We start from the raw sequence: 23,047 nt of genomic DNA on the forward strand, positions 1-23,047 counted from the left end.
AAGACTTGACAAGGAAAATAATATTTTTCCCAAAAAATATATCCCTCAAACGTGATTATACCAAATTGTCATTGAATAGAGGCAAAGGAGTAGCAAACTTCATAGAAAGAGGATACAATGGTTCCGAATCCGAAATAATTTCTATTTAAATTGACTCCCCGGCATCGTTTCGTACAGTTGGAACTATTTTCAGATCTAATTCGTATTTATTATGGGGAAAGAAGCAATATGTAAGCAAAAAATCCTCACTTTGTAAGGGCATATTTTCAAAAAGTAAGGTTTAAGCTTCCTAAGACCATTAATTGAACCCTAAATTGAGTCAGCACATATAGTGACAAGAGAAAACTATTTCTCCGAAAGTGTGTATCGCTCAAACGTTCTCATACAAAATATCCATTGAATAGAGAAAGGTTCTGAATTCGAAAAAAAATCTATTTAAAAAGACTTCCCGGTATCGTTTCGTACAGTTGGAACTATTTTCAGATTTAATTTATATTTATTATGGAGAAAGAAGTAGTTAGTAAGCAAAAAATCCTCACTTTGTAAGGGGATATTTTCAAAAAGTTAGGTTTAAGCTTCCTAGGAACACTAAATTCCATTTTTTGAACTCTAAATTGAGTCTGTATATACTTTAACTTTATATACTTTAAATAAATCCAAGTGCTTACCAGAAATATTCGTTTTTTGAGAAAAAAGAATGCTTTCCTGGAGGCTGTATTTTAACAGTTACATCTCAGAAGTATTGGCATTTCTTACATACCACCACGGTACAGTACCTTGCCAACCATTGAGGAATATTTTGAGGTCATATTAACACTTATTACAGACCAAGAAGCACTTTGGAAGCAGAAAATCCTCACTTTGTAAGGAGATATTTTCAAAAATGAGGTTTATGCTTCACAAAAATATTATTTCCATACTTCAAATTAAGTTTACATTATTTTATAGCATATTTCGTAAATTAATTCAAGTGCTTACAAGACATATAAGTGTTGAGGAAAAAGTGGTTACCTGGAAGCAGTATTTCATAAACAAAGTCTAAGACTATTTCTAACCTTTGCAAACCATGTGACAGTATTTTGAGATCATAATAACACTTATTACAGACCAAGAAGCACTTTGTAAGCAAAAAATCCTCACTTTGTAAGGAGATATTTAACAAATATGAGGCTTATTATTTCAAAATCTCAAATTAAATCTCCAAAATTTTATATCATATTGCGTAAAAAATATGAGTATCTACGAGCAATATAAGTATTTGTAAAAATGTGCTTACCTGGAAGCAGTATCTCATAAGCAACGCCTAAGAGTATTTCTTGCCTACCATTGTTCCACATTGCCTTGCAAACCCTGTGACAGTATTTTGAGATCATATTAACACTTATTACAGACCTAGAAGCAGCTTGTAAGCAAAAAATCCTCACTTTGTAAGGAGATATTTTCAAAAATAAGGGTTCATGCTTCACGATAACATTATTTTTAGGCCTCAAAACAAGTCTCCACAATTTTATAGCATTTGGCGTAAATTAATTCAAGTGCCTATGTGAAATAGAAGTCTTTTCGAAAAAGTACTTACCTAGAAGCAGTATTTCATAAGCAACGTCTAAGAGAATTTCTTACCTACCACTATTCCACATTGCTTAACAAAGCCTGTGACAGTATTTTGAGATCATATTAACACTTATTACAGACCAAGAAGCACTTTGTAAGCAAAAAGTCCTCACTTTGTAAGGAGATGTTTTCAAACAATGAGGTTTATGTTTCAAAAGATACATAATTTGGACTTCAAAGTAAATCTCCACTATTTTATAACATATTGAGTAAATAAATTCAAGTACCTATGAGAAATAAAAGTCTGCGAAAAAGTGCTTACCTGTAAGCAGTATTTAATTTATATTTCAATGTATAGATATAACTTACCACCATTGCACAATCCCTTGCAAACGATCTTAAGCATTTCCAACCCATATTCATGCTTACTTTAGGTTAAGAAGCAGTTTGTAAGCAATAAATCCTCACTTTGTAAGGAGATGTTTTCAAACGTGACTGGCAATCAAGAGACTTAGTTTGGACACAGATCTATTAAGACTGAATATTTTATTCATATAAAAGAAACGAAAGGTTGAATGATACCAACCAATTATTTGGCACCCTTTTTGTAATGTGTAGTGCCTTCCCAAGGCATTACGGGTAATCAGGTCTATTATTTTAGACAAAGATTTATAAAAACTTTAAATTTTGAGTAACGTACAACTCGGTAAAGAGGGAAAGTCGTACAAAACTCCTTACTTAGCACCTTTTTTGCAATCAGCAATGCCTCCCAAAGACTTGACGGGTAAGCAAAAAATCTCGTTTTAAACATAGAACAATAAATAAAGAATTTTTGGAAATATTTAAAGTACATTAACGAAGGGATATGGCTTTTTAATATCATGTGACCTAAATACGCTTACGTGGCGTCTTTATGTAATGTGTAATGCCGTCCAAAGTCATTAACGGTAATCAAGATTCTCATTTTAAAGATAGACCTATAAAAACTGGATATTTAGGTATTTTTTATTCACCGAAACGAAAGGATATAATCTTTTAATGTCAGGTGGCCTATAACCTCTTATTTGGCATTTTTTGTGATGGGTAATGCCTTCCAATGTCATTACCGGTAATCAAGATTCTCATTCTAGATATAGAACTTTAAAAATGGAATATTTCGATATTATACGCTCTCCGGATTGAAAGGAGATAACCAAAAACATTCTCCTAAAATTTCGGATAAAAACACTTTTAGGTAATGCCTTCGTAATGGCCTTACCGGTTATCAAGTATTTAACGTAGATATATAAAAACTGGACATTTATAAATATTTCATTCACCCAAACGACACGATATGATCTTTTAATGTCAAGTGGCCTATAACCCCTTATTTGGCAACTTTATGTAATGAGTAATGCCTTCCAATGGCATTACGTGTAATTAAGATTCTCATTTCAAAGATAGAGCTATAAAAAATGAATATTTGGCTATTATACATACTTCGAATTAAAGAGAGATAACCAAAGATATACTCTAAAGATGTCTGATAGTTTAAAACACCTTCTTTTGCACTTTTATGTAATGCGTAATGCCTTCGTAATGTCATTTCCTGGTAATCAAGAATCTCATTTTGAATATGGAGCCATAGAAATTGGACACTTACAAATATTTAACTCACCCAAACGAAAGGATATGATCTTTTAATGTCAGGTGGCCTATAAACTCTTATTTGACACCTTTTTGTGATGGGTAATGCCTTCCAATGTCATTGCCGGTAATCAAGATTCTCATTTTAGATATGAAGGAAATATAAATGAATATTTGGGAATATTTTAATCACATAAGAGAAGGGATATGGCCTTTCGAAGGCCAAGACGACAAAAACCTCCTTTTTTGGCAATTTTATGTAATGTGTAATGCCTTCGTAATGTCATTACCGGTAATCAAAAATCTCATTTTGAACATAAAAAAGAAATATTTGGATATCATATGCACCCTCCTTTGAAAGAGGACGTATTCATGGTAGATCCGATTGCGTGACACGCCTTTTTTGGTATGTTTGTGTAATGGGTAATGCCTTCCAAGCCCATGCATGGTAAGCGAGGGTCTCGTTTCTAAGCATCCGCCATAAAAAGTGGATATTTTGGTATGAAAACTTTATAGAATTGAAAGGCTATAATCTTCCAAGGTTATATCTCATAAAAAATATGAGAAAGCGATATCTAGAAAAATTGATTTTTTCCTCTCTGAGAGAGAGAGAGGGAGAGTGATGTGAGGGAGAATAATACAATTATATTGAGCAACCGCCTTCCTCTAATATCTCCAAGGCGATATCTAGAAAATTAATTATTTTTCTCTCTGAGAAAGAGAGAGAGAGTCTGGGTGAAGGAGAGAATGACTAATACAATTATTTTGAGCAGCCGCCTTCCTCCAACAGCTGCCTTCATCCAAGAAAATTATCTGCCGATAAATTAATAATCTTTACTTTTCGCAATGCAATAAAAGAACTTTTGGCAAATAACAGACAAATTGAACAAATAGACAAATTGGTGAGTAGTATTTTTTGGTGGGATTAACATTTTTTTATTATTTAATAATTTCTATTTGTTTTGTAAATATTTTGTTGCAAACAAAAAAAATATAATTAAGAAAATTTGGAATACGTTTGCCAAATTCGATGGTATTATCTAAGACAATAAACTGTAATTAACAAAGGCAAATAATGGGTGACGAATCTTCCATGGCGGCGAGTGGTAGAAAATAGAGATACTCAAGGTGTTGTCGATAGTAAGAAAATTTTTTGAGATGTTTCTCTATAGGAATTTTATAATTATAATAAAAAAAATAAATAAAAAAATTAAGAAAAAATATAAAAAATTAAAAAAAAAATTAAAAAAAAAAATAAAAAAAAAATTAAAAATAAAAAAAAAAATTTTAAAAATTTTAAAAAATTAAAAAAAATTAAAAAAAAATTTTAAAAAATTAAAATATAAAAAAAATTAAAATATAAAAAAAAATATAAAAAAATAAATAAAGAAAAATAAAAAAAATTTTGTATCGAAAAAAATGAAGATTTTTTTAAATTTTCTTATTTTCTAGAAAAAATATTCTTAAAATATTTTTTAAGAAAAATTATTTTCATAATATTTCCATGTGCCCCCCAACTTCTCATCCACCAAATAAATTGCCCTCAAAATAAGCCTTCCTTCGTTCGCCTTGCCTTGGCTTTATTGACACATTTTCCTTCAAATAATTTTCAATATTTTTTTATTGATTATTTTCTTTCTCACAATGCGGCACACACACACACCTTTGTTTTCCCTCCTTGAATTAATTAATATTTTTTTCCTTTTCAATTTTCTTTTTGTCATCCGATTCGCATGCTTTGTAAGAAGTCTCTTCCGTTCCTCTCAAAAAAAAAAGCAATAGCCCTTTCCTCACTTCCTCCCAAACCAAATGGCTTTGATGTTGGGAGGCTTGTTGTTGTATTTGCTGCTGCTGTACATACTTTCATTTATTTGCACTTGGGGGAGCCATGTAACGTCGTCAATGTCAATGTAACGGGGCGAACCGAACGACAGCCACCACCTTCATTTCAGATGTGCCAAAGCTCGACCGGTTCGTTTTCGCCACAATCTGTAACCACAAACCAGCACAGCTCCCTTTTCCACAACCACAACCAGCTAACCAAGCCAATCTAAAGATCCTAGTTATGGAGAGAGGAGGGGGGAAGGTATACTGCAAATTTGTTACTGAACTGGAAAAATTGAAATTCATGGATATTTGGGTGGCAGAAGGAGGCTGTCGGGGGATGGCATTAAGGGGTTATTATTTTGGCAGATAGATTTAAATATAACACCAAATAACATTTTCTATAGCAAAAAATTTTCAGGATAACATTTTCCCTAAAAAAAAATTGTCCGGATATCATTTTTTCCAGAAAAAATTTATTCGGTTAATATTTCTCCAGAAAAAAATTATACGGATAATATTTTCGCCAAAAAAAAAAAATATCCGGATAATATTTTTTTCCAGAAAAAAAAAAAACATTTTCGAGGGGAAAAAATATCCGGATAATATTTTTGATAGGAAAAAATTTATCCGGATAACATTTTCGATAGGAAAAAATTATCCGGATACCATTTTTCGATAGGAAAAAATTCATCCGGATAACATTTTTCGATAGGAAAAAAATTTATCCGGATAACATTTTTCTATAGGAAAAAAATGTATCCGGATAACATTTTTCTATAGGAAAAAAATTTATCCGGATAACATTTTTCTATAGGAAAAAAATTTATCCTGATAACATTTTTCTATAGGAAAAAAAATTATCCGGATAACATTTTCGATAGGAAAAAATTTATCCGGATAACATTTTTCGATATATATAGGAAAAAAAAAAATATTCGGATAAAATTTCTCCGGATAAATTTCTTTAAGGAAAATGTTATCCGGATAATTTTTTTCTAAAGAAAATTTTATCCGGATAATATTTTTCTAAAGAAAATGTTATATGGATAATATTTTTCTAAAGAAAATGTTATTCGGATAATTTTTTTCTAAAGAAAATGTTATCCGGATAAATTTTTTCTAAAGAAAATGATATTCGGAAAAACTTTTTCTAAAGAAAATATTATCCGGATAAATTTTTTCTACAAAAAGAGTTAGCCGAATATTTTTTTTCTATAGGAAATCTTAACCGGATAATTTTTTTCTAAAGAAAATGTTATCCGGATAATTTTTTTCTAAAGAAAATGTTATCCGGATAAATTTTTTCTATAGAAAATGTTATCCGGATAATTTTTTTCTATAGAAAATGTTATCCGGATAAATTTTTTCTATAGAAAATGTTATCCGGATAAATTTTTTCTATAGAAAATGTTATCCGTATAAATTTTTTCTACACAAAATGTTAACCGGAAAAATTTTTTCTAAAGAAAATGTTAACCGTATATTTTTTTCTATAGAAAATGTTATCCGGGCAATTTTTTTCTAAAGAAAGTGATATTCGTATGAATTTTTTCTATCGAAAATGTTATCCGGATAAACTTTTTTTTGGAAAATTTTATCCGGATACATTTTTTTTAATAGGAAAAAATATCCGTATACATTTTTCAATATTTAAAATTAATTTCCACTTCCATTTCCAATTGACAATCTTCTTTGTAAGCGCTAAATGATGACTTGGTGATGCCATGGCCGTCTCTGTGTTGGCTTTAGTGTCAAATTCAATTGACCTCAAATTGCAAAATAACGTAAAAAAATACTGGAACATTGAACAGAATTTAAAGCCAGCCAGCCACATTCCGCCCACACACACCAAAGCCAAGTAAATTGACGACCAAGCTGACAACGTATTGAGACCAATAAAAACGAAACACATTTTCATTGAACGAAACAATTAGCGAGAAGCAACTAAAATAAAATGGTGATGACAAAGCTCCAATGCATTGAATGGAGTAGCTTAGAAATTGAAAAAGAATTGAAGGAAAATTGGAAAAAAAAATTAGATTTAAATGCAAATAAGTACTGTCTCTCCCTTTTACTTTTTTACTCCTAATGTCTCCTGGTATGGGTGATACTGTCTCTCCTCACTTTGGCAATTTATTATTTCACATAATCCAAATTCACTTTTCATTCTCCGTTCGTTGAAAAAAAAAACACATTTCAACTTAAAACGTCATTTAATTTTCAATTTCCTTCGATAATTTCTTATGCTCCCCCCTCCCCCTTCCCTGTGCAAATTTAGCTGCAGATTAAATGAGCCAAAGAACGAGCGAGATGAAGCGTGGGTGAAGAATACCGAGGTGTAGAAACTAATTTCACATTTCATTTCATTAGACGACATTATCGCGTTCAGAACATTCATCTTGTTAAACATTTTCATTGTTGGAATTTCATTAAAAATCCATTACCTTTTTAACAACGAGAATGTCGTCGGGCGAAAGTACAACATTACTAAATGTTCAGGACAAGGGAAATGGAAAGGAGGCAGATGAAGGAAGGCAGGAGAAGGCAAACTCTCATCCTCACACAAACACATTCCAGAAAAAAGTAGCTTAAATCAGCTGCAAAGTAATGATGGCTGACACTGCCATCAGCAATTTACTGAGAACTACCACATTTTACTTTTTCCAGCTTTTCTTCATCATTTTAAGCAGAGCAATTTCAGGGTGTCGGAAATCAGAGATGATGGCATTTTTTCGAACATGAAAATGCCAGTAACAAGAATTTCTATGGAAATATGTATCCGGATAAATCTTTTCCATAGAAAATGTTAACCGAATAAATTTTTTCTATAAAAAATGTTATTCGGATAGCATTTTTGAAGAAAAAAATTATCCGGATAACATTTTCGATAGAAAAAAAAATATCCGGAAAAATTTTTTTCTATAGAAAAAAAATATCCGGATAAATTTTTTTCTATAGAAAAAAAATATCCGGATAAATTTTTTTCTATAGAAAGAAAATATCCGGATAAATTTTTTTCTATAGAAAAAAAATATTCGGATAAATTTTTTTCTGTAGAAAAAAAATATCCGGATAAATTTTTTTCTATAGAAAAAAAATATCCGGATAAATTTGTTCTATAAAAAATGTTATCCGGATAAATTTGTTCTATAGAAAATGTTATCCGGATAAATTTGTTCTATAGAAAATGTTATCCGGATAAATTTGTTCTATAGAAAATTGTATCCGGATAAATTTGTTCTATAGAAAATGTTATCCGGATAAATTTGTTCTATAGAAAAATGTATCCGGATAAATTTTTTTCCTATAGAAAAATGATCCGGATAATTTTTTTTCCTATAGAAAAATGATCCGGATAAATTTTTTCTATAGAAAAATGTATTCGAATAATTTTTTCTATAGAAAAATGTTATCCGGATAAATTTTTTCCCATAGAAAATGTGTTTTGGATAAATGTTTCTATAGAAAAATGTTATCCGGATAATTTTTTTTTCCTATAGAAAAATGTATCCTGATAAGAAAAATGTATCCGTAATGCAAAAAATTATTCGAATAATTTTTTTCTATAGAAAAATGTATCCGGATAACATTTTCTATAGAAAAAATTTATCCGGATAACATTTTCTATAGAAAAAAATTATCCGGATAACATTTTCTATAGAAAAAAATTATCCGGATAACATTTTCTATAGAAAAATTTATTCGGATAACATTTTCTATAGAAATATTTATCCGGATAATTTTTTTCTATCAAAAATGTTATTCGGATAACTTTTTTCTATCAAAAATGTTATCCGGATAAATTTTTTTCTATAGAAAAATGTTATCCGGATAAATTTTTTTCTATAGAAAAATGTTATCCGGATTAATATTTTCTTATAGAAAAATGTTATCCGGATAAATTTTTTCTTATAGAAAAATGTTATCCGGATAAATTTTTTCCTATAGAAAAATGTTATCCGGATAAATTTTTTTTCTATAGAAAAATGTTATCCGGATAAATTTTTTTTCTATAGAAAAATGTTATCCGGATAAATTTTTTTTCTATAGAAAAATGTTATCCGGATAAATTTTTTTTCTATAGAAAAATGTTATCCGGATAAATTTTTTTTCTATAGAAAAATGTTATCCGGATAAATTTTTTTTCTATAGAAAAATGTTATCCGGATAAATTTTTTTTCTATAGAAAAATGTTATCCGGATAAATTTTTTTTCTATAGAAAAATGTTATCCGGATAAATTTTTTTTCTATAGAAAAATGTTATCCGGATAAATGTTTTCCTATCGCAAATGTTATCCGGATAAATGTTTTCCTATCGCAAATGTTATCCGGATAAATTTTTTCCTATCGAAAATTTTATCCGAATAATTTTTTTTCTATCGAAAATGTTATTATTTCTATACAAAAATTTACAATTTTTTCAATACAAAAATTTTTATCTAACCCCACGACTCTGGGTGTTGGTGACACAGATGACAGCCACTGAAATGAAACAAAACAAAAAAATTACCGAAAGAAAATTAAAAACCATAACATTGTGACGTTATTTTCAAAATGAATCACAAGTCATGGAAGGGGTGGGAGATAGGGGTAATGGGGTTCTTGTTTATCACAGCCATTGCTGTGGCGATGAGGAGGTACCCAAATGCCTTTTGCTGGGGTGATGGTGAGCGAGTTCTAGTTTATTATTAACCTTGACCTTTACTGATTTGTTGACGACCTCTCCTGTGGCTGATGGGAGGAGGAGTTGACTTGTATGGCGTGGCAGGCTGCCTTCCACTTCAATTAGGCCATGCCAGCCAGGCATTGATGGTGGTGTTGTCGCTGAATTCTCCGGCTGATATGTGACGTCGTGCAATGTCGGCCACTATGCAAGGCGCTCTTTTGTTTTTGTTCAAGTGTTAATAGACTTATGTCATCAAAACGAAAACAATAACAACAACAAAAACAACACCGCCATCTTCATTATTTCCAAGTGCTAATATTTCATATTTTTCTTGTTTTTTGGAACTGGACTTTTTTTGTTGTAAATTTTTGATTTATTAGGGTTTTTATAGCCTTTGCCCGGAACCCCTCCCCTCTCTTATTATAGTGTAGTTATATAGTTTTCCAATTTATTTAAATGACAGTATTGTTGTAATTTCCATTGAACTGACATGCCCTGAGGGCAGCAGGGAGCAGGAGTAAATTTCACAAGAAATAAAGCTGAACAAACACCAGGTTTTATCCGGATACATTTTTTCCTATAGAAAATGTTATCCGGATACATTTTTTCCTATAGAAAATGTTATCCGGATACATTTTTTTCTATAGAAAATGTTATCCGGATAAATTTTTTCCTATCGAAAATGTTATCCGGATAAATTTTTTCCTTTCGAAAATGTTATCCGGATAAATTTTTTCCTATAGAAAATGTTATCCGGATAATTTTTTTCCTATAGAAAATGTTATCCGGATAAATATTTTCCTATAGAAAATGTTAACCGGATACATTTTTTCCTATAGAAAATGTTATACGGATAATTTTTTCCTATAGAAAAATGTTATCCGGATAAATTTTTTTCCTTTAGAAAAAAGTTATCCGGATAAATTTTTTTCCTTTAGAAAAATGTTATCCGGATAAATTTTTTTCCTATAGAAAAATGTTATCCGGATAAATTTTTTCTATAAAAAATGTTATCCGGATAAATTTTTCCCATAGAAAATATTATCCGGATAAATTTTTTCGCAAAGAAAAATGTTATCCGGATAAATTTTTTCCATGGAAAGTATTATCCGGATAATTTTTTTCCATAGAAAATATTATCCGGATAAATTTTTTCCATAGAAAATATTATCCGGATAAATTTTTTCGCAAAGAAAAATGTTATCCGGATAAAATTTTCCCCATAGAAAAATGTTATCCGGATGAATTTTTTCCTATAGAAAAATGTTATCCGGATAAATTTTTTCCTATAGAAAAATGTTATCCGGATAAATTTTTTCCTATAGAAAAATGTTATCCGGATAAATTTTTCCCATAGAAAAATGTTATCCGGATAAAATTTTTCCCATAGAAAATGTTATCCGGATAAATTTTTTCCTATAGAAAAATGTTATCCGGATAAATTTTTTCCTATCGAAAAATGTTATCCGGATAAATTTTTTCCTATAGAAAAATGTTATCCGGATAAATTTTTTTTCATAGAAAATGTTATCCGTATACATTTTTTGTATCGAAGATGTTATCCGGATAATTTTTTTTAATCGAAAATGTTATCGGATAATTTTTTTCTATAGAAAATGTTATCCCTGTATATTTTCTTTGCTAAATTTAAATTATTTAAGTTATTGTGTAAAATGGATGTGAGTGTCGATAATTGAATTCGAAATATTTGTTACAACTCGCCCAACAATGCTCGGCAAACAAACAATGGTTGGATTTAGTTTTCTGGCAAAAAATCACGTTTCATTTAATATTTTATTATTTGTTGTATCTTTACTGCTGTTTGCTTTGTAATTTCCCTATAACCATTGGCACAGCGTGAGCTTTTCTCTTTCTACAATCCCCCCCCCCCCTCCTCTCATAAATTATTGCACCACTTAGAGTAATGGATAAATGAATGAATTTCACATGAAAAAAAAAATAAATAAAATCATAAAACTGGGCAATAAAACATTTCTCGTATTTGCTGCCTGCACCATTTAACACCAGTAGTAGCTCCGCTTGATGTTTGGATGGATAGCTGAAGTTATCATTTGTAGCTGCGTTTGGCTTTCTTTCAATTTTTGTTTTGCCTCAATTTTTTCCGCATATTATTTTTGAATTATTTAAGCTATTTATTTCGTTTTCTGTTGCCTTAAAAAAAATAGATTTTTGTTTAAATAATCAGGTCACACACTCAACACACACTTACGTATAAAAAAATATTTTTAACTTTTAATCAGTTGGCTTTGTTTATGGCAAATAGATTAATTTCATTCGATAATTGGCTGATAGGTAAATGAAAAATAACTTGTGCTGAGATTTATGAAAACGTGAATATTTTCTAACCAAATCTTTATCGGAAAAAAAATTGAAGAAAAAAAAAATATTCGGATATTTTTTTCTATAGAAAATGTTACCGGATAAATTTTTTCTATAGAAAATTTTATCCGGATAATTTTTTTCTTTAGAAAAATGTATACGGATAATTTTTTTCTTTAGAAAAATGTATACGGATAAATTTTTTCTGTAGAAAATGTTATCCGGATAAATTTTTTTCTATAGAAAATGTTATCCGGATAACTTTTTTCTATGGAAAAATTTATCCGGATAACTTTTTCCTATGGAAAAATGTATCGGGATAACTTTTTCCTATGGAAAAATGTATCTAAGGAAAAATGTATCCGGATAAATTGCTTCCCATTAAAAATGTCATCCGGATAACATTTTCTATAGACAAAATTTATCCGGATAACATTTTCTCTATAGGAAAAAAATTATCCGGATAACATTTTCTCTATAGGAAAAAATTTATCCGGATAACATTTTCTCTATAGGAAAAAAATTATCAGGATAACATTTTCTATAGAAAAAAATTATCCGTATAACATATTCTATTGGAAAAAATTTATCCGTATAACATATTCTATTGGAAAAAATTTATCCGTATAACATTTTCTATAGAAAAAATTTATCCGGATAACATTTTCTATAGAAAAAATTTATCCGGATAACATTTTCTATAGAAAAAATTTATCCGGATAACATTTTCTATAGAAAAAATTTATCCGGATAACATTTTCTATAGAAAAAATTTATCCGGATAATATTTTCTATTGAAAAAAATTTATCCGGATAATATTTTCTATTGAAAAAAATTATCCGGATAATATTTTCTATTGAAAAAAATTATCCGGATAACATTTTCTATAGGAAAAAATTTATCCGGATAACATTTTCTATACGAAAAAATTTATCCGGATAACATTTTCTATACGAAAAAATTTATCCGGATAATATTTTCTATACGAAAAAATTTATCTGGATAACATTTTCTATACGAAAAAATTTATCCGGATAACATTTTCTATACGAAAAAATTTATCCGGATAACATTTTCTATACGAAAAAATTTATCCGGATAACATTTTCTACACGAAAAAATTTATCCGGATAACATTTTCTACACGAAAAAATTTATCCGGATAACATTTTCTATACGAAAAAATTTATCCGGATAACATTTTCTATACGAAAAAATTTATCCGCATAACATTTTCTATAGAAAAAATTTATCCGCATAACATTTTCTATAGAAAAAAAATTTATCCGGATAACATTTTCTATAGAAAAAAAATTTATCCGGATAACATTTTCTATAGAAAAAAAATTTATCCGGATAACATTTTCTATAGAAAAAAATTTATCCAGATAACATTTTCTATAGAAAAAAATTTATCCGGATAACATTTTCTATAGGAAAAATTTTATCCGGATAACATTTTCTATAGGAAAAAAATTATCCAGATAACATTTTCTATAGAAAAAAATTATCCGGATAAACATTTTTCTATAGAAAAAAATTATCCGCATAACATTTTCTATAGAAAAAATTTATCCGCATAACATTTTCTATAGAAAAAAATTATCCGAATAACATTTTCTATAGAAAAATTTTATCCGAATAACATTTTCTATAGAAAAATTTTATCCGAATAACATTTTCTATACAAAAATTTATCCCGATAACATTTTTTATAGAACAAATTTATCCGGATTACATTTTCTTTAGGAAACAAATTTATCCGGATAACATTTTCAATAGAAAAAATTTATCCGGAACATTTTCTATAGGAAAAAATTTATCCGGATAACATTTTCTACAGAAAAAATTTATCCGCATAACATTTTCTATAGAAACAATTTATCCGTATAACATTTTCTATAGAAAACATTTAAACATTTTTTATAGAAAAAATTATCCGGATAAATGATATGCTATTGAAAAATTTTATTCGGATAAATTTTTTCCTATAGAAAATGTTATCCGGATAATTTTTTTCTATAGAAAATGTTATCCGGATCATTTTTTTCTATAGAAAATTTGATCCGGATCATTTTTTTCTATAGAAAATTTGATCCGGATAATTTTTTTTCTATAGAAAATTTGATCCGGATAATTTTTTTTCTATAGAAAATTTGATCCGGATAATTTTTTTTCTATAGAAAATTTTATCCGGATAAATTTTTTTCTATGGAAAATTTGATCGTGAATATTTTCTAACCAAATCTTTATCGGAAAAAAAATTGAAGAAAAAAAAATATTCGGATATTTTTTTCTATAGAAAATGTTACCGGATAAATTTTTTCTATAGAAAATTTTATCCGGATAATTTTTTTCTTTAGAAAAATGTATACGGATAATTTTTTTCTTTAGAAAAATGTATACGGATAAATTTTTTCTGTAGAAAATGTTATCCGGATAAATTTTTTTCTATAGAAAATGTTATCCGGATAACTTTTTTCTATGGAAAAATTTATCCGGATAACTTTTTCCTATGGAAAAATGTATCGGGATAACTTTTTCCTATGGAAAAATGTATCTAAGGAAAAATGTATCCGGATAAATTGCTTCCCATTAAAAATGTCATCCGGATAACATTTTCTATAGACAAAATTTATCCGGATAACATTTTCTCTATAGGAAAAAAATTATCCGGATAACATTTTCTCTATAGGAAAAAATTTATCCGGATAACATTTTCTCTATAGGAAAAAAATTATCAGGATAACATTTTCTATAGAAAAAAATTATCCGTATAACATATTCTATTGGAAAAAATTTATCCGTATAACATATTCTATTGGAAAAAATTTATCCGTATAACATTTTCTATAGAAAAAATTTATCCGGATAACATTTTCTATAGAAAAAATTTATCCGGATAACATTTTCTATAGAAAAAATTTATCCGGATAACATTTTCTATAGAAAAAATTTATCCGGATAACATTTTCTATAGAAAAAATTTATCCGGATAACATTTTCTATAGAAAAAATTTATCCGGATAATATTTTCTATTGAAAAAAATTTATCCGGATAATATTTTCTATTGAAAAAAATTATCCGGATAATATTTTCTATTGAAAAAAATTATCCGGATAACATTTTCTATAGGAAAAAATTTATCCGGATAACATTTTCTATACGAAAAAATTTATCCGGATAACATTTTCTATACGAAAAAATTTATCCGGATAATATTTTCTATACGAAAAAATTTATCTGGATAACATTTTCTATACGAAAAAATTTATCCGGATAACATTTTCTATACGAAAAAATTTATCCGGATAACATTTTCTATACGAAAAAATTTATCCGGATAACATTTTCTACACGAAAAAATTTATCCGGATAACATTTTCTACACGAAAAAATTTATCCGGATAACATTTTCTATACGAAAAAATTTATCCGGATAACATTTTCTATACGAAAAAATTTATCCGCATAACATTTTCTATAGAAAAAATTTATCCGCATAACATTTTCTATAGAAAAAAAATTTATCCGGATAACATTTTCTATAGAAAAAAAATTTATCCGGATAACATTTTCTATAGAAAAAAAATTTATCCGGATAACATTTTCTATAGAAAAAAATTTATCCAGATAACATTTTCTATAGAAAAAAATTTATCCGGATAACATTTTCTATAGGAAAAATTTTATCCGGATAACATTTTCTATAGGAAAAAAATTATCCAGATAACATTTTCTATAGAAAAAAATTATCCGGATAAACATTTTTCTATAGAAAAAAATTATCCGCATAACATTTTCTATAGAAAAAATTTATCCGCATAACATTTTCTATAGAAAAAAATTATCCGAATAACATTTTCTATAGAAAAATTTTATCCGAATAACATTTTCTATAGAAAAATTTTATCCGAATAACATTTTCTATACAAAAATTTATCCCGATAACATTTTTTATAGAACAAATTTATCCGGATTACATTTTCTTTAGGAAACAAATTTATCCGGATAACATTTTCAATAGAAAAAATTTATCCGGAACATTTTCTATAGGAAAAAATTTATCCGGATAACATTTTCTACAGAAAAAATTTATCCGCATAACATTTTCTATAGAAACAATTTATCCGTATAACATTTTCTATAGAAAACATTTAAACATTTTTTATAGAAAAAATTATCCGGATAAATGATATGCTTTTGAAAAATTTTATTCGGATAAATTTTTTCCTATAGAAAATGTTATCCGGATAATTTTTTTCTATAGAAAATGTTATCCGGATCATTTTTTTCTATAGAAAATTTGATCCGGATCATTTTTTTCTATAGAAAATTTGATCCGGATAATTTTTTTTCTATAGAAAATTTGATCCGGATAATTTTTTTTCTATAGAAAATTTGATCCGGATAATTTTTTTTCTATAGAAAATTTTATCCGGATAAATTTTTTTCTATGGAAAATTTGATCCGGATAATTTTTTCTCTATAGAAAATTTGATCCGGATATTTTTTTTCTATAGAAAATTTTATCCCGATAAATTTTTTCCTATAGAGAATGTTATCCGGATAATTTTTGAAATTTTATTTTTTAAAAATAAATATTTTTGATTTCAATTTTCTTTTAGTTTTGCTTAACTAAAACCCACGCGTGCTTCATTTGGCTTGCGCTCGCTCTCTTTTGTGCACCCATGACTAGTAGTTTTCCATGATCGTTTCTCCAAAAAATTTGGTTGAATTTCCAAAAGAAAATATTAATTGAAATTTCTTGTTTATTTTCAATTTTTTTACTAACAACTACAACACCACAACCAACACCCACCACCACCACCATCCACATTAAAATCGAAAATTCGAAAACAAAAAAAATATCGAAAAAACAGATTTCAAAAAACAAAAGGAAGCCGAAGAGAATGCACAAAAACTCTTTGTGACTCAACAGCTGATGAAATTGAAATCGGAATCGAAGACTCCCGAAGAGGAGGCCGATCAAGATCAGGAACGTCGTCTGATGGAACAGTACGCTCTGTCGCCCACCACTGAGACCATTATCTCCGCCGATGGTGATCAGTTGACCATCCATCATCCACGAGAGGAGCCCATAAAGAGGTCCAAAACGAAATTACGAGATTACTTTGTATCCGAATTCGGTATTTAAAAATTTCTTACTTTCTTCCTTTTATTTCCAAAAAAACAATTATTTATTCCACTTCTTCTCTCCTACTTCTCGTGTAAATCATTTTGTTGTAATATAATTTCAATGTCCTCCTCACCAGAAAAAAAAAACACAAAATAAATATTTGTAATTTCACCAAGAGATGGCCAAGAGTATCAGCCAGCTCTCTTTGTCTCCTCCCCTCGCCCCCTTTGTGTATATCGCTATGTCTGGGTGTTGGAAGGACCTTTCAAGTTCTTCCTGGCCTTCCAGCCCCCAATATAATTCCCTTTATAGTGCACTAAGTGTCTCTGCTCAACACCTCTGTGCCATTGGATATTTATTCTACATTTTCCATTTTTTTTTACATCTATACAAACGTAGATACATACCTATGTACATATCGAACTGATGGCTACTGAAGTTGTATACATTTCGTTTTGAAATTTACAGAGAACAAATTGTAAAGCACACAACCAATCATCCGCACATTTCGTCTGTCTACCGTGTACTCGTTGTTGTAGATTATGGTAGAATTTTAGAAAAAAATAGAAAAAAATATCCGGATAACATTTTTCTATAGGAAAAAAATTTATCCGAATAACATTTTATTTAGAAATAATTTATCCGGATATAAAAACTTTATCCGGATAATATTTTCTATAGGAAAAAAATTATCCGGATAACATTTTCCATTGAAAAAATTTATCCGGATAATATTTTCCATTGAAAAAATTTATCCGGATAATATTTTCCATTGAAAAAATTTATCCGGATAACATTTTCTGTAGAAAAAAAATTATCCGGAAAACATTTTCTATAGAAAAAAAATTATCCGGATAAAATTTTCCATAGAAAAAAAATATCCGGATAAAATTTTTCATAGAAAAAAATTATCCGGATAAAATTTTCCATAGAAAAAAATGTATCCGGATAATATTTTCCATTGAAAAACTTTTTCCGGATAACATTTTCCATTGAAAAAATATATCCGGATAACATTTTCTATAGAAAAAATTTATCCGGACAACATTTTCTATAGAAAAAATTTATCCGGACAACATTTTCTATAGAAAAAAATTATCCGGACAACATTTTCTATAGAAAAAATTTATCCGGATAACATTTTCTATAGAAAAAGTTTATCCGGATAACATTTTCTATAGAAAAAATTTATCCGGATAACATTTTTCTATAGAAAAATTTTTTCTGGATACATTTTTCCATAGAAAAAAAATTTATCCGGATAACATTTTCTATAGGGAAAAAATTTATCCGGATAACATTTTCTATAGGGAAAAAATTTATCCGGATAACATTTTCTATAGGGAAAAAATTTATCCGGATAACATTTTCTATAGGGAAAAAATTTATCCGGATAACATTTTCTATAGGGAAAAAATTTATCCGGATAACATTTTCTATAGGGAAAAAATTTATCCGGATAACATTTTCTATAGGGAAAAAATTTATCCGGATAACATTTTCTATAGGGAAAAAATTTATCCGGATAACATTTTTCTGTAGGAAAAAATTTATCCGGATAACATTTTCTATAGGAAAAAATTTATCCGGATAACATTTTTCGATAGGAAAAAAATTATCCGGATAACATTTTTCGATAGGAAAAAATTTATCCGGATAACATTTTTCGATAGGAAAAGATTTATCCGGATAACATTTTTCGATAGGAAGAGATTTATCCGGATAAATTTTTTCCTATAGAAAAATGTTATCCGGATAAATTTTTTCCTATAGAAAAATGTTATCCGGATAAATTTTTTCCTATCAAAAATGTTATCCGGATAAATTTTTTTCTTATAGAAAATGTTATGCGGATAAATTTTTTCCTATAGAAAATGTTATGCGGATAAATTTTTTCCATAGAAAATGTTATCCGGATAATTTTTTTCCATAGATAATATTATTCGGATACATTTTTTTCCATAGAAAATATTATCCGGATAATTTTTTTCCATAGAAAATGTTATCCGGATAACATTTTTCGATAGGAAAATATTTATCCGGATAATATTTTCTATGGAAAAAAATTTATCCGAATAACATTTTCTATGTTATCCGGATAAATTTTATTCTATAGAAAATGTTATCCGGATAAATATAACAGTTTTTATAGAAAAAATTTATCCGGATAACATTTTTCGATAGGAAAAAATTATCCGAATATCGTTTTCTAGGAAGAATATATCCCCATCTGTATACTACCGTACTGTACTTGGAAATAGCAACAATGTTTATCTTTGTTGTTTTTTGTCGTTGTCTTATATCATTCATGTTGCCGTTGTTGTCATTGTTGTTGCTGTAATTACTATAAAACACATTCCTTATCTCTTTACCACATTTCATTGTTAGAATCTCAAAACAAAAGTGTATCGTATTTATCTGTTCCGGTACTTCCGTCAAAGATGATGTGGTGTGGTTTAATGGTGATGATGACACCCACTACCCCTCCTATCTCTTTGCCCAACAGTTCAATGTCAGCAGAGGTTCTAACCCATTCGACATCGAATTGTGGTCAGGAATGCAGGGCTAGCATTTCAGTTTCGTATTGTCGTGGTTGTTGTGTATTCTGTGCGCCCCTCTGATATATGTAATATTGGCGGCATTTCAGACATCCATCAAACACCTAGCTTCCTAACAAGCACTTCCCCCCACCCCAACCCCGAATTGTCCCTATAAATATTGTAAAATATTTTATAATAATTAATTGTCATCAAGCCAAAGCTCTTATCGCTTGGGAGCGAACAGAAAAAAAAAACAAACAAGATTGTGCAAAATCGTAACAAGGCATTCTGCTGTTGTACAAATTTTTTTTATAACAATTTGTGTTTTTTTTATTTTTTTTATCTATAAAATAAATATTTGTGTGTGGTGTCGGACATGTTCTACATACATGTTGAAATGAATTCTCTTTCCTTTCCTTCCATGTTCAATTAATTGAAAATGTTGTAATTGGATATTACGAAAGGCGTGTGAAGGTTTGCGTTGTGTAATTTTCCGAAAAAATGATTTCTTTAATGAAAATTTTATGCCTTAAAAAAGCCTAAAGAACCTACCCTCCATTTTTTAAAGTTCCTCAGAGAAAACACGTGAAGGGCCAAGAAGAGGCCCCCTGGTAGTCAGCAAGTCATTGCCGCTGTCATGAAGTCATAATCATGTTTTTCCACGAAGAAGAAGAAGCAGACAAATCTAACATCATCATGCCATCATTAACACCGCTATCGGCCTTTGTTGTGATTACCCACCCACTCTCAGGCACGTGATGTTTGAATTGCCGTTTCCCTTTCCACCTTCCTTTGTTCTAGGAAGGCAAGGTTATGCGACCCTCAAACACGAAGACAATGTCACGCAATTTCCACAAATTAAAGAAAAATAACAAAGTTTTTCTATAGAAAAAATATTCGGAAATTTTTTTTAAAGAAATATTTATCGAAATAATTTTTAATTTTTTTTCTATAGAAAACTGTATCCGGATAAATTTTTTTCTATAGAAAATGATATACGGACAAATTTTTTCTATAGAAAAAATATATCCGGATAAATTTTTCTATAGAAACATATATCCGGATAATTTTTTTTTAGAAAAAAATTATCCGGGTACATATTTCTTTAGAAAAAAATATTCCAAGTAGATTTTCCTTTAGAAAAAATTTATCCGGACAGTAAATTTTATCCGGATAAATTTTTTCCTATCGAAAAATGTTATCCGGATAAATTTTTTTCTATCGAAAAATGTTATCCGGATAAATTTTTTTCTATCGAAAAATGTTATCCGGATAAATTTTTTTCTATCGAAAAATGTTATCCGGATAAATTTTTTTCTATAGAAAATGTTATCCGGATAAATTTTTTTCTGTAGAAAATGTTATCCAGATAAATTTTTTCTATAGAAAATATTATCCGGATAATTTTTTTTCTATAGAAAATGTTATCCGGATAAATTTTTTTCTATAGAAAATGTTATCCGGATAAATTTTTTTCTATAGAAAATGTTATCCGGATAAATTTTTTTTCTATAGAAAAATGTTATCCGGATAAATTTTTTTTCTATAGAAAAATGTTATCCGGATAAATTTTTTTTCTATAGAAAAATGTTATCCGGATAAATTTTTTTTCTATAGAAAAATGTTATCCGGATAAATTTTTTTTCTATAGAAAAATGTTATCCGGATAAATTTTTTTTCTATAGAAAAATGTTATCCGGATAAATTTTTTTTCTATAGAAAAATGTTATCCGGATAAATTTTTTTCTATAGAAAAATGTTATCCGGATAAATTTTTTTTCTATAGAAAAATGTTATCCGGATAAATTTTTTTTCTATAGAAAAATGTTATCCGGATAAATTTTTTTTCTATAGAAAAATGTTATCCGGATAAATTTTTTTTCTATAGAAAAATGTTATCCGGACAAATTTTTTCCTATCGAAAAATGTTATCCGGATAAATTTTTTTGCTGTAGAAAAATGTTATCCGGATAAATTTTTTTGCAGTAGAAAAATGTTATCCGGATACATTTTTCTATAGAAAAAATGTTATCCGGATACATTTTTCTATAGAAAAAATGTTATCCGGATACATTTTTCTATAGAAAAAATGTTATCCGGATACATTTTTCTATAGAAAAAATGTTATCCGGATACATTTTTCTATAGAAAAAATGTTATCCGGATACATTTTTCTATAGAAAAAATGTTATCCGGATACATTTTTCTATATATTTTCTATAGAAATTTTCCATAGAAAAAAATTCTTCCGGATACATTTTTGTATAGGAAAAAATTTATCCGGATAACATTTTTCTATAGGAAAAAATTTATGCGGATAAAATTTTCTATAGGAAAAAATTTATCCGGATAACATTTTCTGTAGAAAAAAATTTATCCGGATAACATTTTTCTATGGAAAAAAATTTATCCGGATAACATTTTCCATAGGAAAAAATTTATCCAATTTATCCAAATAAAAAAATTTATCCGGATAACATTTTCCATAGGAAAAAATTTATCCGGATAAAATTTTCTATAGGAAAAAATTTATCCGGATAACATTTTTCTATAGGAAAAAATTTATCCGGATAACATTTTTCTATAGAAAAAAAATTTATCCGGATAACATTTTTCTATAGAAAAAAAATTTATCCGGATAACATTTTTCTATAGAAAAAAAATTTATCCGGATAACATTTTTCTATAGAAAAAAAATTTATCCGGATAACATTTTTCTATAGAAAAAAAATTTATCCGGATAACATTTTTCTATAGAAAAAAAATTTATCCGGATAACATTTTTCTATAGAAAAAAAATTTATCCGGATAAAATTTTTCTATAGAAAAAAATTTATCCGGATAACATTTTTCTATAGAAAAAAAATTTATCCGGATAACATTTTTCTATAGAAAAAAAATTTATCCGGATAACATTTTTCCATAGAAAAATGTATACCGAATATTCGGATAATTTTCTTCTATAGAAAAATGTATCCGAATACATTTTGTTCTTAAGAAAAATGTATCCGGATAATTTTTTTCTGTAGAAATATGTATCCGGATAAATTTTTTCCTATGGAAAATTTTATCAGGATAAAATTTTTCTATAGAAAATGTTATCCGCATAATTTTCTTCTATAGAAAAATTTATCCGTATAAATAGAAAAATTTTATCCGGATAAAATTTTCCATAGGAAAAAATTTATCCGGATACATATTTCTACAGAAAAAAATTATCCGGATACATTTTTCTAAAGAAAAAAATTTATTCGTATACATTTTTCTATAGAAAAAAATTATCCGAATATTCGGATAATTTGTTTTTTTCAAATAATTTTTCTTATACTTTCACTGTGCCAAGTTGTGTGTGTC

The 23,047-nt window shown here is 28.2% G+C and overlaps 1 protein-coding gene across 5 annotated transcripts in view; it reads left to right on the top strand.

Moving 5' to 3' along the window:
* Positions 1-23,047, top strand: part of LOC101896435 (serine/threonine-protein phosphatase beta isoform) — a 128,606-nt gene that overhangs the window by 20,200 nt on the left and 85,359 nt on the right. For 4 of the 5 annotated variants that reach the window (XM_059122437.1, XM_059122438.1, XM_059122439.1 and 1 more), the window contains exon 3: positions 16,897-17,163. The exons of the other annotated variant lie outside the window; for it this stretch is intronic. In XM_059122437.1, the coding sequence (XP_058978420.1) occupies positions 16,897-17,163 (267 nt within the window). The remainder of the gene's footprint in view (positions 1-16,896; positions 17,164-23,047) is intronic. 5 annotated transcript variants of the gene reach the window in all.

The sequence above is a fragment of the Musca domestica genome, unplaced genomic scaffold (assembly GCF_030504385.1).
Source record: "Musca domestica strain aabys unplaced genomic scaffold, Musca_domestica.polishedcontigs.V.1.1 20, whole genome shotgun sequence".
Lineage (NCBI taxonomy): Eukaryota > Metazoa > Arthropoda > Insecta > Diptera > Muscidae > Musca > Musca domestica.